At 40.2% G+C, this 14,343-nt stretch overlaps 1 protein-coding gene across 3 annotated transcripts in view; it reads right to left on the minus strand.

Moving 5' to 3' along the window:
• The window catches only part of epb41l2 (erythrocyte membrane protein band 4.1 like 2), a 52,073-nt gene that overhangs the window by 18,254 nt on the left and 19,476 nt on the right, over positions 1–14,343 (minus strand). For all 3 annotated transcript variants that reach the window (XM_083898730.1, XM_083898731.1, XM_083898729.1), the window contains exons 5-13: positions 10,914–11,018; positions 10,722–10,764; positions 6,606–6,681; positions 4,510–4,606; positions 4,268–4,392; positions 4,069–4,156; positions 1,953–2,105; positions 1,664–1,761; positions 554–726 (exon numbers count right to left, since the gene is read on the minus strand). In XM_083898730.1, the coding sequence (XP_083754856.1) occupies positions 554–726; positions 1,664–1,761; positions 1,953–2,105; positions 4,069–4,156; positions 4,268–4,392; positions 4,510–4,606; positions 6,606–6,681; positions 10,722–10,764; positions 10,914–11,018 (958 nt within the window). The remainder of the gene's footprint in view (positions 1–553; positions 727–1,663; positions 1,762–1,952; positions 2,106–4,068; positions 4,157–4,267; positions 4,393–4,509; positions 4,607–6,605; positions 6,682–10,721; positions 10,765–10,913; positions 11,019–14,343) is intronic.

The raw sequence follows: 14,343 nt of genomic DNA on the forward strand, positions 1-14,343 counted from the left end.
GAAAAACCACAGCAAAGCGTGTCCTCTGTCTCCCAAAGACAATGACACTGCGGAAATGGCTCATTTAAAAACACTGTGATCCTGTCAAATTCACAACAACATGAAAGAGTACAGATCGAAAAATAAGACTGCTCTTATAGGCTACAACTGTAACACTGTGTTGTTGTTTTTTGTGTTTGCTCAGGCCAAATTATAAGAGTTTTATGATCCATGCTTGACATATTCTACGTCTTTCATAAAAGGACTTTCTCTAACAAATGCATTCTCTCTCTTCTCATTTCTTTCTTGCTCTCCGTTTTTCTCTGTGTGACAGGAAACACATGCTGCAGCTATTTCCTGTATCTGGTTGGTCTGAGCATTCTACACACAGACACACACACACTCGCACCCTAGTAATCCTTCCATCCATGACCCCAGTTCCACTTGGTCATCATTCCTTCCATTCCTCTTTCCATCTGTCTATTCATTCATTAAGAATTCTGTGAAGAGATTGAAGCCGGAACGGCATGTTTTCAGTGTCACTTTTGTAAAGTGTCGTGCATGTGCAAGTCACCTCCGTCCAGACTGCGGCTGATGCGTTTCGATGAGGTGCGTTCAAAGCAGGGCGCCGGGCGGTCTATGAGGGAGCTGGCCATGCGGGTCTGGGACTGGGTTCGACCGCTGTAGCGGAACTTGGAGCCCAGAGTCAGAAACTTGGGCTTGGTTGGAGGTTCTGGTGCATTTAACCTACAACAAGAGACACAGAAAGAGACAATGAAGCTGAGATTATTTGGGTAGCATGACTTTGAAACTTGTTTTTTACTTAAATAAAATGAAATAGTTTCAGTCGTAGATCCAGAAGGAAGACTACATAGTTTCCTTCAACAGGATATTGAAGCTTACTCCCTCGTCCCTTCCCTCTTTCGATCACGTAAACACACTCACGGCAACTAGAAACACAACAATGCTCAATCTGGTGCATGTGTTTTGGTGTGCATGTTTTGCCCTCAGGGATCAAATCAGTTAAAAACTAAAAGAATCACTGACACAAAGACTCTTAGGCTACGTTTACACTAGCACGAGTATTTTTAAAAACGGAGACTTTCCCCTGCGTTTGTGCCTTTCGTTTACACACAAACGGCGATTCTTTCTAAAAACTCCGGCAAAAGCAGAGATTTTGGAAAACTCTGTTTTTACAGAGAAAAACGGAGTCACCGTCACCGTCAGCATCGCCGGTTTTGGGTCCGACCTAGGGGGACTGCTGAGAACGAGGTTATTGTCCCGGAGGAGTGGCGTGACGATTTTGGAATGTCGCGATCATTGCTTCTGTCACTTGTATAGTTACGTCCATACATTCTGATTGGCTTGTATGGCTTTCTCCTTCTTCCTACACTGCCGCCAACAGGCTTGGCGTAGTTATGATGAATCTCGACAGCATATTTATGCGGGTTAATATAAATGGAAAAAAAAATTTGAAAACGATGTGCACAAAGTTATTTTGGAAAATGGAGGGGAGAAAATATCAGTTTTTAAAAATATCCAGCTAGTGTAAACGTAGCCTTAATAAGACTGATAAAACACTGGTTACTTCACTGAACATTATTCTCTGTAGCCTCGACTTCAGAGACTGTGAATCTCTGAAGTCCATGTATAATATAAAATACATATATGTTAAGAGTTCTACCTGAAGAAACTGTGATTCTCCACGCAGACTTTCCACAGCCGCTTGGCAGATCGATGATTCTGCAGTTTGAATCCCACTGTGCTCTCAAACTGCTCCGTCTAGCAAAGAGACAAATGAGAAATCAAAATGATGACATCTTCTCCGCTATACAAAATGCTAATGATGTGTGTTCTGTTTTGTTAACAGCAAACAGACTGGTGTCTGCTCTTATGTGCAGGACTGAGTAAATACTATCCACAGCACACACTGTGTTTACTCTGTACATGTGTGCATGTGCAGGGGTACAAACCTCTCCTGGTCTGATCTTAATGTAGAAGTTGTTCCTCTTGTATGAGATCTTGAGTATTTTGGGCCAAGCGAAGCGATTTATCCGGAGTCTGTCTTTGTAAACCAGGAGTCCGTTGGCACACACACCTAGCATGATGTCCACACCCTCAGAATCCTGCGGGAGGCAAATGAAAAATGTACACAAGATATATTTATTGTGAAATTATGAATAAATCTCCATGAAACATTTGAATGTACCTGCCCGTTTGGTCGACTAAGGCCGATCCGGCACATTGATTGATTCCTAAAGTAGTCTGCTTCAGGTCAATAGTAACCCAATTACCACATGCATAATCACTGTCATTAGTACAGTAACGGTGCAGACTAACTCACTGACAAAGCTTTTAAGTCCAAATCCATCTGGTGATGGTAAGGGCCATATTGATTACAGTGGTGAATAAACACAGGAAAAATTTGTTGAACTAATGGAGGAAGCAATATGCTGATAATGGACAGTTTTACTGGGACAAGCACACATGTCACATGGCCTTGGCGTGCTTTTAGAGAGTAATCGATTTCCGGACTTGTGCTGAAACACTCCGGGTAACTCTAACAGAGCAGATGTAGTTTTTTTTTCTCCCCCCCTTCACTCTTATTCTGTTGTTTCGAGACCAAATAATGACTTTTCAATGATTGAAGCAAGACAAGTCTTAGTCACTTTGGAAGAGAGCGCCCCGGTTTTAAAAGCTAACGCCAACCATCTGTTGTCGATGCTCCATTTATTCGACATTATATAACAAGGTTATTAAATGGATGATGTAATAAAGGTCGATTTTGACCCACTCTACTGGACATCACGGTCTGAATTTTTAGTGCATTCAATAACCCCGTAAAAACAAGTGCATTTACCTATAAAAACCTAAACCTAATAAAAATTGTATGCAGCTATTTTGTTCCTGCTGCCATTACCTAATAAACTACAATGTTTGCATAGTGGGACCTGCTTTACTATGTTTTTGCTGCTGCTAAACCAATGAATCTTCATCAGGCTGTTAACAGTCATCTGAAAATAATGACACCATACGCAACATGGTACATTACACTCAGAAAGGTTTGTATTTATTTATTCCAAGTTCCTCATTTCCCTACTTTTTTAAAATAGCTTTAAAAATTTGATTATTAGTATTTCCCATTTATGTATAATGCTGATGAACTTTTGTGCCTTTTTCAGTAACCTTTTTACCATGAGATTTTATCTCTGTGAAGTTGAGATATATGAGCCTAATTTCATCTCAGTAAGTTTGAATATTCTTATTTATTATTATTTGTTTATGAAATCAGACCAAAAACACATTTACCTTGTTTGTCTTGTATGCTTTTTATTTTTAAAATATGCCCAAAGCTGTGTCTATAATAATAATAAGCTCTACAATAAATCAGTTGATGAAATTAAATCAAAAACGTATTTGTCCAAATGTCTGATAATCTGCTTCTTTCTTCAAAAAGGTCTACCTTTGGATTTTTATACTATGAAAACTGCACAAATTAACGTTCCAAGTCTGAAACAGGTCTCCTGTTTGAATTCCCACATCTTTGGTATGCCATGAAAAAACATTTTCAACATTTCAAACACTGCTCTCCTCTTCTCCACTGGCATTCTGTGTCTGTGTTACAAACAAGTGGAGCATACCCTTAAAGGGGACTCACCATTTTTCAATCTTTAAAGGATCTGTCCCCATTTCACTCTCACTACATCTGCCCCCTCCCCCTCCCATTCCTTTGCCTCTTTTCCATGTCTTCAATCTCATTTCCTGTCCTTCTATTTAAGGACTCCTCCTTTTGCTCTAGAGCACATTTACCCATCTTTTCTGCCCATGTTGTACAAAGACACAAAAACATACACATGGAAAAATGCACACTCTCCGCAGTTGACATGCTATCCCAGAGAGAGAGAGAGAGAGAGAGAGAGAGAGAGAGACTTGCTGTGTAACCATGGCAATGATTCCCCCTTAATGTTTGTACAGCTGACACACATTCACACACGCAGATACAGTGACAGCAACATGCAGAAACCCACATCTAAGAAACTCTGTTAATCTCCAGACACAGCAAAGCAGAGCAGAGAGGGTAATTTGTACCTTAGCATGGTGCAGGTCTACTCCATACATGGACAGTTTCTTGGCATTTTCTAAAAACTGTGCGTCAGCCTGAGCTGGTGTCATCCCCCTAATCACATTCAAAGGAGAAATATTAAGAACAGTGGCGTAAATCCATAATGTTCAGACTACATATCATGTGGGTAAAGATTAGTTACAGAATCACTGAATCCTTGCTTACCTGTGAGACTTGTGGAGTTCCAGTATCTTCTCCTCCATCTCTTTGTTCTGACTGGGCGCAAAATTCAGCTGGCTCATGAAGTCCACTGGTCGAGGCTGATCGGGTTCATAGTCACCGATTTCTGCCTGCAAACCAATAAAAGTCAATTAGCCAATGCTGAGATAAATCATGACACTGTACACTTGGTAGCTCCTTTACTGCCTACACGAGAGCCTTCAGGAGCACAGATTTGAGCACTTTACCTGCAATGTGTATGAACCCAGCAGAGCATGAGTGACGAATGAGCAAGGCAGTCGACCAGAAGCGATGTCTTCGCGAAGCTGCAAACACAGCAGGTACCTACGAGAGCAAGAAATGGGGAAAAAGATTGATTTTGTGGATGAATAGCAGGAAACACTAACCATGTAGCCAAACGGGTGGGTACACTGGTATGTTGGAATAACCTGATGTCTAATTCTCACCATCAAAAACCCATTGCATAACATGTACATTTGCAGTTAGTGAACTGTCCAGTGGTTTTGCGGGTTCACGACAGAGAAAGCTATCCTCCGCGTGAAACCTTCATGGGAGAATTCATCATGTGAATGAAGCTTGTGTGAAAGACTTATTCTGACACCTCAGGTTGCTGGTAAAAATGCAATAGCCTGGCCACAAAGAATCCAAGGTCACTTAAGCAGGGCGAGCACTGCGGGCTTAAATCTCAGTCATCCAGTGAGAGTGTTTTCTCTTCAGTGGAGAAAAACACAGAGTGCAGTATTTATGTGGCCAAAAAAATAGTTGAGTGGGCTCCAGTGTGTTAAATACGTATAACTGTCACGAGAGTAATACATTTTAAGGCAGAAGTACCCTTTTAATCACACAGCAGGACTGCATTGTATGAGTTGTACACAAATCTTAAGCTATAGAAGAAAATAAGTGGGCCATGATCTGTCAAACAGAACTTTCAACCATTAAAGTTAGGGTTATTTTGAGGAGGAAACAAACTCACAATCAGAAGCTAGTAGAGGTGAAACAATTAATTGATTATTAATCGTCAACTATTTTGATAATGATTAATCGGTTTGAAGCTTATTTCATTATTAAAAACAAGATTTCTGATTGTTTTAGCTTCTTAAATGTGACTATTTTCTCTGTTTCTTTGCGCCACAATAACAAAGAAATTATTAAAACTGAATCATTTTGGTTTGTGGACAAAACAAGACATTGCAAGAACATCGTCATTTCCAGGTTTGACGAACACTGATCAACATTTTTTAACAATGAGACTTTATGGACCAAGCGATTAATTGATTAATTGAGAAAATAATTGACAGACCGATAACGGAAATAATCGTTAGTTGCAGTGATCACTTTTTGGCATGTGAAAAATTGCATTTTGTTGGTGATACTGGCACTTAAGAGGTAATTCAACATCTAAAATAAACTAAATTAACTGTAATCTGTCAAATAAAACAATAAAACATGAAGTTAAGTAATCTGGAGGAAGAAATAAACATTAAGCTGCTAGGTAGGAGATGTAATCACACTTTGGCAGGTAAAAAAAAAAACCCAAGCATTTGATTTGATGTAATGGACCTTTACAGGTATAAAGGACTAATCACAATAATCTTGAGTTAAATGTAACACTCAAGCATTTAATTTAATCATTTTGAGGCAGGTATAATATTTTAGTCAGAAGGTAAAGGTAAAATCAGTTTTTGGCAAAAGATAATCTGAGCCTATACAGAACATTTTGATTGGTAAACATATGTTATATATTACGAAACGAAGGTGTAGGGGCCATGCAGCATAGGACAATGGTAGGTGGCAGGTAGCAAGTGTCCTGTGTGTGTTATTGTGTCCTTATTTAGCCTTTGGCTACAACCATCAGAGAAGCTGCTCGCTCCATTAGACATACACTTCACCCTAAATGCTGTGTGCTTGGAGCATGCCTGTGTGTGGGTCTGCATATGTATTAACAGGCTCTGATAAAGTGAACCCCACATTAATGCCAACAACTAAACCGACTCTACAGACAAAAGGTAGTGACAAACTGAGAAATAAACAGCAGGAAAAAAATCCTAACAAGTGTGTCATATTTTAGCTCTGTGGCCAGTGGAGACTAAAAACAGACCTAAAAGGAGACAAATAAGAATTCCATTCATCAGGTAACCAGGAACACTGCTCCATATCAATGTCAAACAGTGTCATTGTAAATGTGGAAGTGGTTTCTTGACACTAACCATAACAAAAACTAAATACTGTGTTAACCATCTTGATCTCTTTCCCGAATAGCCATAAAAAAGCAGACTTTAGTAAACAATGGTAGCATCTCTGACATGTGTGTGTGTGTGTGTACCTGGTAATGTCTTCAGTGAGCAGTGAAGGGTCAGGAGGGTAGAACTTGACGTTGAATGCAAACTGCCAGTTGTTACCTGCAGAAACAAAGATAGGTTAAACCATTTCTCCTTTATGAACTTCACAAATCTCATAAACCCCGCTGCTCATCCAAAACAAAAACATCACTAACGGCTTCACGATAGCGTCTCATGGTTTCCTTTCGGGGTTTGGACTAATTTCATTTCAATCTCCGCTTGGTTCCAATTTCCTGTTCTCATTACTGCAGGACGCCATGTTGCCATCGCTTCCACCCTTCCTATCTCCACCCAACAACTACACACACACGCACTCGATAAAACATGGAGATCACATCGTCTGGAAAATTCAATTGGGAGAGAAGCTGACGTCAAGTCACGACCATATTCTCCCCCCAAGGTCATGGACACATCAATGTGTACACACACTCGCAAACATAAAACGTGCAAGGAGACACGCAGCAATAAAACCACACTGACACAGGATGGAACGATGTGCAGTGTAAAATATGTATTATTTCTACCAATAAATGACATTATGTTTCTAAATGTACACATAAAATAACAACAAATATCAAGTGCAGCGATTCCCGCTCTCACTGTGTGTGTTTGTGTGTGATGGTGAGTGAATATCGACGTATGTTAAGTGTAGACATGAGACATGTCTGGACGTGAGATTGAGTTTGTATGTCTTCTTCTTTCAGCGCTAAGTGTTCTGATTCTCTTGTGACCGTTATGTCTTTCTGCACTACCACGAACTACCCATCATTCTTCCTCACAATCTATAGATTATATGTACAGAGAGACATTCAACACAATAAGACACTCTCTCACTAACATCCTGGTTAAAATAACTCCACTCCCTCTATATTTTCTGTTTCTATTCATCATTTCTTCACCTAGTGTTTTTTCTAAATCGATTTAGACATAATGGATTTTATGCCACACAATGTTCCAGCGCTGCTTGTGTAACAGTAGGTTAACAATGATGATTTGAAATCCAGTTTAAATCAAGTTCAGATGTCTTTACTTTTGTGTAAAAGCAACAAAAATCAGAACATGTGCCTCTGTAGTTCTCAAATCCAGCATTTCGACTGGATTGGCTAAAAATGCATATAATGACACGGATCGTATCAGATAGGTGAGACACCCTGGGGTTAGTTTGATTATGTGAAGAACATGAGTGCTGCTGTTAAACATTAACAACAGCCACATGTCCTGCAGAGGTCCACGGACCGGACTGAAGAGAGAAGCTTCAGCGTTTCTGCTCAGCCTCCAGAGAAATTAAGCATGACATCAAGAGAGCAAAGACAATCTTGTTCCCATTATCTGGAACAGTGGAATCTAAGAAGGAACTTTTACTTGCTCTGCTTGAGTCACACTTGCTCTGCTCGAGGCCTGGCAGTTGCAGACAGTTTCCATGCATGATATGATCTCACTTAATACAGCAGCACACCTTTTAAAATCCAAATTCCCATCTCATTCTGACATCACACTTTCCAACTAATTGGGGTCAGTGTTCTTTCATAATCCTCCCCCACCACCTTCTTCTCAAGTATGCTCACATTTTCACCAACTTTTTAAAATCACCTGATGAACACATTTGTTTCTTCATCTGTCCTTGTCATTTCTCCTTATCTTCAAGATATTTAGTATCTTTTTATGAACTAATATATAAACATGAGCATGTTTTTCTTCTAATTTTTAAAGTATACTTAAAGGTCCAGTGTGCAAGACGTGGGGGAAAAAAAACAGTGTTGTGGTTTCAGCCATTGTAGCACGACTACATGTTAATAAGCATGAAGCACCACAGCAGTTCAATCACCCTGCCAAAACAGCCCTGCTCATAACGCTCGGTTTAGTAGGTCCACCTTAAAAAAAGTAAAAGGAAACTTAAGTGATCATTTGCAGGGTCTACATGTATCCACTGGACAGATAAATCCTGAGGCTGAAAATTTGTGTAGAACTCTGTGCTACACTGTGGTGTTTTACGGACAAAGCGGAGCTCCACGAGACAGCAATTCCAGGAATTTAGCGCATTGTGACATCCCAGTGAGTGTGGAAGTCAACATCGTGTGTTTTATCTCCTGTACTTAGACTGAGGAGGACCACAAAAACATGAGTGAGTCATCTTTTTTCACACTTTGCCGATAGGGCCTTCAGAGTCCCAAATTTAAGGATTTAAATTATTAAAAATTTGATTTTGCATAATATGTCCCCTTTAAATTTGAATATATGGAACGGGAAATGTAAATTAAACAATGTGCCATGACATGAAAACAATGATCCTGGACAAGACAAGTCTAAAAATGACAGACCAATCTGTGCTAAAAGAGCATCATGATACCCATAGAATACATAAAAGATTTAACCACAGAAACTAACCACACACCAAGCTTGCCATAGAAACAACTTCAGGAGTGTGTGGAATTTTATTTGACAATGTATTTTTGTACCTATAAAACTCCAATCTTACAGGTGATAAATGCTTTTTCCCCCTAATTGTCCACTGTATATAAAAGCACAAACAGCTGCTTGATGTTTCCATCATAATTCCCCCCCTCATAAAATCTTATGAGGATCTATGTTTATCCAAGCTTACTATGTAGTGTTGTAGAGCTGCGGCAGCCAAGTGTACACGGATAGAAGTTTGGAGCAAAACAGTCCTACATTGGCGTGGTTTGTCAGTATACACACACACACGCAGACAGACACACACAGAGGCCTCCAACTCACATGATCACAGGCACACATGATAGTGTAATCCTTTGCACTCTCTCTCTCAGTACAAACATTCAAACACAAGGAGAAAAATTGAACCCAGTGAACACTTGTACCCAGACATCCACCACTCATCCATGAACCACAGGCGCACACAGCTACACAGCCACAAAAACACAGGCATGTACACTCACCACAACATTCTCTGATGTGCACGGATCCACACGGAGCCACACACAGCCTCGCATCACTAGCTCACATGTACTAAGTCTAAAATAAACTTTATGAGCCAAAATTATATGTTTTTTCTTCTCCGTCTTCCTCTTAAACGTCTGACTAAGTTTTATACTATGTTTTAAAACCCATTTGACCTGTAATGTCAAGGAAGGAAATAAGAACCAAAAAAAAAGACAGTCAAGTTGTGGATTTGTTGAGCGTTTTCTTCGAAATGTTCAGAAAATAATTCCACACTAATGAGAAGAAAACAAGAATCTGATTGCAATCTATTACATGTTGTTGATATGAGAGTTATGAAAGGTTTAGCAGTAACTTCCCATGCTGAGGTTCATGCTAACATTAACTCTATATAAGGATTGAAACTTGGTTGTGTGCCATCATAGCAAACCCTCATACACACCGTGAATGACCCCATTTCCTCTGGTCCAAAAACCCCGACTTCAATAGGTTTTAAAGAGTGGTAATGTGTTAAGCGATACAAATTATGACATCATTTCCAGAGCAACACTGCGACACATGTTCATTTTCCAGATGTTGCCATTAGTTTTTAGGGAACCTTACTTTTTAACAACTTAGGAGAGAACTCAGGACTGCAGGGGTTAAAAAAATGTATTGTATTACTAGAATAGGGGTGGAATTTTTGAAAAATGGTGCCCTAACCCCAACCTGCTTCCCCCGAGTACAGAAATATCTTCATTCTGATCCTAAACATACTGAACTTCAAAATGCTGACAAACCATAGACTAAAACCAGGGAGTGGGGCCAATTGTCCCAGTCTTACACATATGCTGCGTGCAAAACCTAAAACAAAACATGTAACCTTGCCCTACATTTATGAAACAACAAAAGGGATAAAGAGATTGATGAATAATGAAGCAGAGTAATCACACGGTCAGTGGTAGCCCTGCACACGCTGCCATACTGCTGCTGTTTGGTGTCAGATGTCTATGATTTTGTTTGGCTTTATTGTAAAGGGGGCTTGTTTTTCCAGCAGTACGAGAGGATATGTGATCCCTTTCATTCATTTAATATGTATTTATCTATTGTCTTTTGGTTATTATGTGCAACACCTTGCACAACATGGACGGACGGACGGATGGATGGATGAAAAAGCAAGAGAGCGATTTAAACGTAAAACTTACTGCGGATCTGCCTCTTGATTTCCTTCATGGGATCCAACCAGCTCTGTGGAGTAGTGAGTAAACAGAAGATGAACACACAGGACAGTCACAAAACTGCATGAGACACTATCCAGACCCACATGTCTGCAGTTCACATAACTGACTTATTAGACACACAGTATGTCCTGTGTATGTGTGTGTACAGATACATACCATCTGCTCATGGTTGTCCTTGTATGTTAGCCCAAAGTAATCTTTTTCCAGCAGATTGAGGTGCTCGCACACCTTGAAGAATAAGAACTGGCCCTTTGCACGTTTCTGTGGAGTCGGAGAGACAAAGATTAAATGCTGTAGTGTCTGTTAAGCCCAATTATTACTCCAGCGTAAAGTGCTCTACGTCGGTTACGGAGGGCCCTCTTCGTCACCAGAGAGCCTGTTGGAGTCTTCTCCGCCAGGTGACAACGGAGATGGCAAGGGCTGCGATTGGTCTTCTAAAAACATCAATTCCGGAATTAATTTTCCAGTTTGACTACTATCACAACGTAAACACATCTCCTCAGTCTTTTACGTCTCCATTGTTGTATCAAAAGTATCTAGGCCAGTCTTGTAACCACCCCTACTGACCGGGTGAAAAATGTCATCGCGTATCCGGCACCACGGCGGAAAACTATGAAGGCTCGAGTAGTCTCCATGGTTACACAGTTGGATAGCTCATTACACAGTTGTAGAAGTATAATCACCATTTTACATTGAACCCATTGCCAAAACAATTCACACAGTGCTGGTTAGGCCCATCAGTGCCATGCAACTCTCTGTGTTTCTCAGTATCTCAGCATTGTTAGCGCCAGGAAGGGCACACAAAAACATTCAAAAGTGGATTATAATGATAAAAAACATGCATTTTAAGCAGTTTGACTTGAGTAGTATTGAGTAGTGGTGGTGCAAGATCCCTTAGACAGACACCATGCATTGGTTATTCCTCAGGGGGGCTACAGAAGTCACAACAGACTAGATTTAAATACTATTAAAAAGCTACTATATACTGTTTCTTGATCTAAAGTTCAATCAAAGTGTGAGAAATGTACCAGCAAAAGGGGAGAACATTTAAAAAGTCCTTTATGCATCATCTAGTGAGATGGATGTTTCTGTCCATTGCTCCCAATCAATGCATCTCTGTTCCTCCCGTTTCCCTATAAATCCACTTCTTTATTCTCTTGATCTTTTTTTTCTTCAGTCTCTCCATCTGTTTTTGGCCAACAAATTCCTTCATAACTCCCGATGGGACCCATGGCCATAAAATCCTCCACACTCAACTATGACAATGACATTTAGCACACATGCATGCATGCAGTGGCGTACACGCACATAAACACAGAATGGCGCCCTTTGGACAGAGAGAAGGTCAGACAGAGAGAGAGAGGGTGGGAAAAAAGCCAAGAAAAAAAAAAGCAAATAATTTAGTAATGCCCATTCCTTTTCCGTTAGCACAGCCTCAGTCTGGTGTACACAGGCAGTGAGTGGCGTTCCACAGACGGCGTGGTGAAAGTGGAAGAAAAAAGGATGAAAGAGGCCATTTTTCTTCTCGTCTGGGGACAGCTGGAAACATCTTGCACGTACTCTGCATTCTAAACACCCATAGAATGTGACCTTTAGGGGTTTCATTGGCTGCGACAATGTGCTTCAGAGCAAGGCACTACCTAGCGACAACCGTCTGATGTCTGCAGGACGTTAAGCCGCATCGACTAAATTTAGAAAAAAAACTAATGTTTACATATATAAGCCGCACTTTTCTATAAGTCGCAGGTGTCACAGAAAGATGATACACAAAGATTTTTTTCAGGAATTTGAAAAAAAGCATTTTTCCTGGTTAAAAAAAACAGCCTACTAGAAAAGTCATTGATCGCTATTTTAATATTCCTCCTGCACACTAAAACCACTGAAGTCGTCTTCTTCAGTGTCGGACTTGAACAGCCTCAGAATGACTTCGTCAGACAATTTCACGGTCTCTCTTTCGTTGTCGCTCTCACCATCACTTTCGTCTCGCGGCGAATTTGTGCATGTGCAGTCCAGTTTTTTCGAAACCCGAGCAAAAGTTGCTCTTCGCAAACGACCAGTTTTGGCCCATAAAAATATATAGATCAGCCGCATCGTTATAAAGGCCGCAGGGTTCAAAGCATGTGAAAAACAGCTTATAGTCTGGTAATCTGCCGATTATTTTCTCGATTAATCGCTTGGTCCATAAAGTGTGATAAAGTGAATTATTTGTTATATGGAGCAAAGAAACGAAGAAAATATTCACATTTAAGAAGCTTAAACAATCGGAAATCTTGTTTTAATAATGAAAAAAGCTTCAAACCGATGAATCGATTATCAAAATAGTTGACGATTAATTTACTAATCGAATAACTTCAATTTCATCAATATATACCAAACTGTTGAAACTGCATGTCAGAAAAATAAATGAATTAGGTATGAAATCCTAAAATCTATAAAATAATGTGACCATAAAAGAGCTAGAAAGACGTGTTTGCATCTTATTTTTCTGTGTAAACATGTCTGCTCTGTGTGTGTCGAACCCACAGCAACTGTGTCTCGTATTTACAAATACTATTTGACTGAAACCTAATGACATTCTACGAAACAGTGTTTAAAGTGTGTGACACTGAAATCCCACTGAAACCAATGCCAATGAAATTCTTGGAAACGGCATTAAGACCATGTGACGCCGAGAGACTCTCCTTTGGAAATGTACTCATACGGAGAGTCTGGCCAAGGTTTGCATTGGAGCTACTGCAACTAATAAAATATGAATTAAGTTATTACACTGGAATGAATTTGATGCCATCAAGTAATATATAGAACAGATGGAATAACATGGTAAGGTAGTCAGCACAGTGTGTATGTGTGTATGTGTGTGTTGGAGTCAGGCTGGGCAAAAAAAGAAAATTCAATCTCTGGAATGCATTGTGAATCTCTCCCTCTCACGACCTAACTATGCCAGTGTGTGGAGGGAGGGATAGATGGATATGCGAGTGTGTGTCCCTGTGTGTGTGTGTGTGTGTGTACTTTGGGACAATAGCAGTTAGTTGCAGTATCAGCGCGATCTGTTGAAAGACAAAGCGGTGACTGTTCAAACAGCCATAGACACTCGGGCGCACGCTGCCGGGGCGTTGGCATACTGTAGATTAGGAAGTGGGTTTACCATGGGTAAAGATGCCGGGTTCAAAATTTCCCAGACTTGGAGAAAGCTCCCTATGTATTCTATAGCTGTAGTAGTGTTTGAACCAGACACCAGTGGATCTGTGGTGGTGGTTATTCTGGGCAGTTTCCAACTGAATGTGAGTGAGTGAGTGTGGGAATGGTTAAATATGAGCCGTCTACTTTGGGAAACAACAATTTTAACCACAAGTTATGCTAATAATGAGAAAAAAAACACATTGTCGATGAAACACAATAAGCAACAGTAATATGATAATAAGCATTGCAACACACCAAGTGTGAGGGAGAGATGATTTTATGAATATCAACATGTGTGCTTTTGTGTGTCTGTGTGTAGGGCATGTGTTTGTTGGAGTAGCAGATGCAGAACAGTAATCTGGTTAGACCCCACCCCCCCCCCCATTAACTGCCAGGCTTGTGTGTG

Source organism: Microchirus variegatus (assembly GCF_963457635.1).
Source record: "Microchirus variegatus genome assembly, chromosome: 12".
NCBI lineage: Eukaryota > Metazoa > Chordata > Actinopteri > Pleuronectiformes > Soleidae > Microchirus > Microchirus variegatus.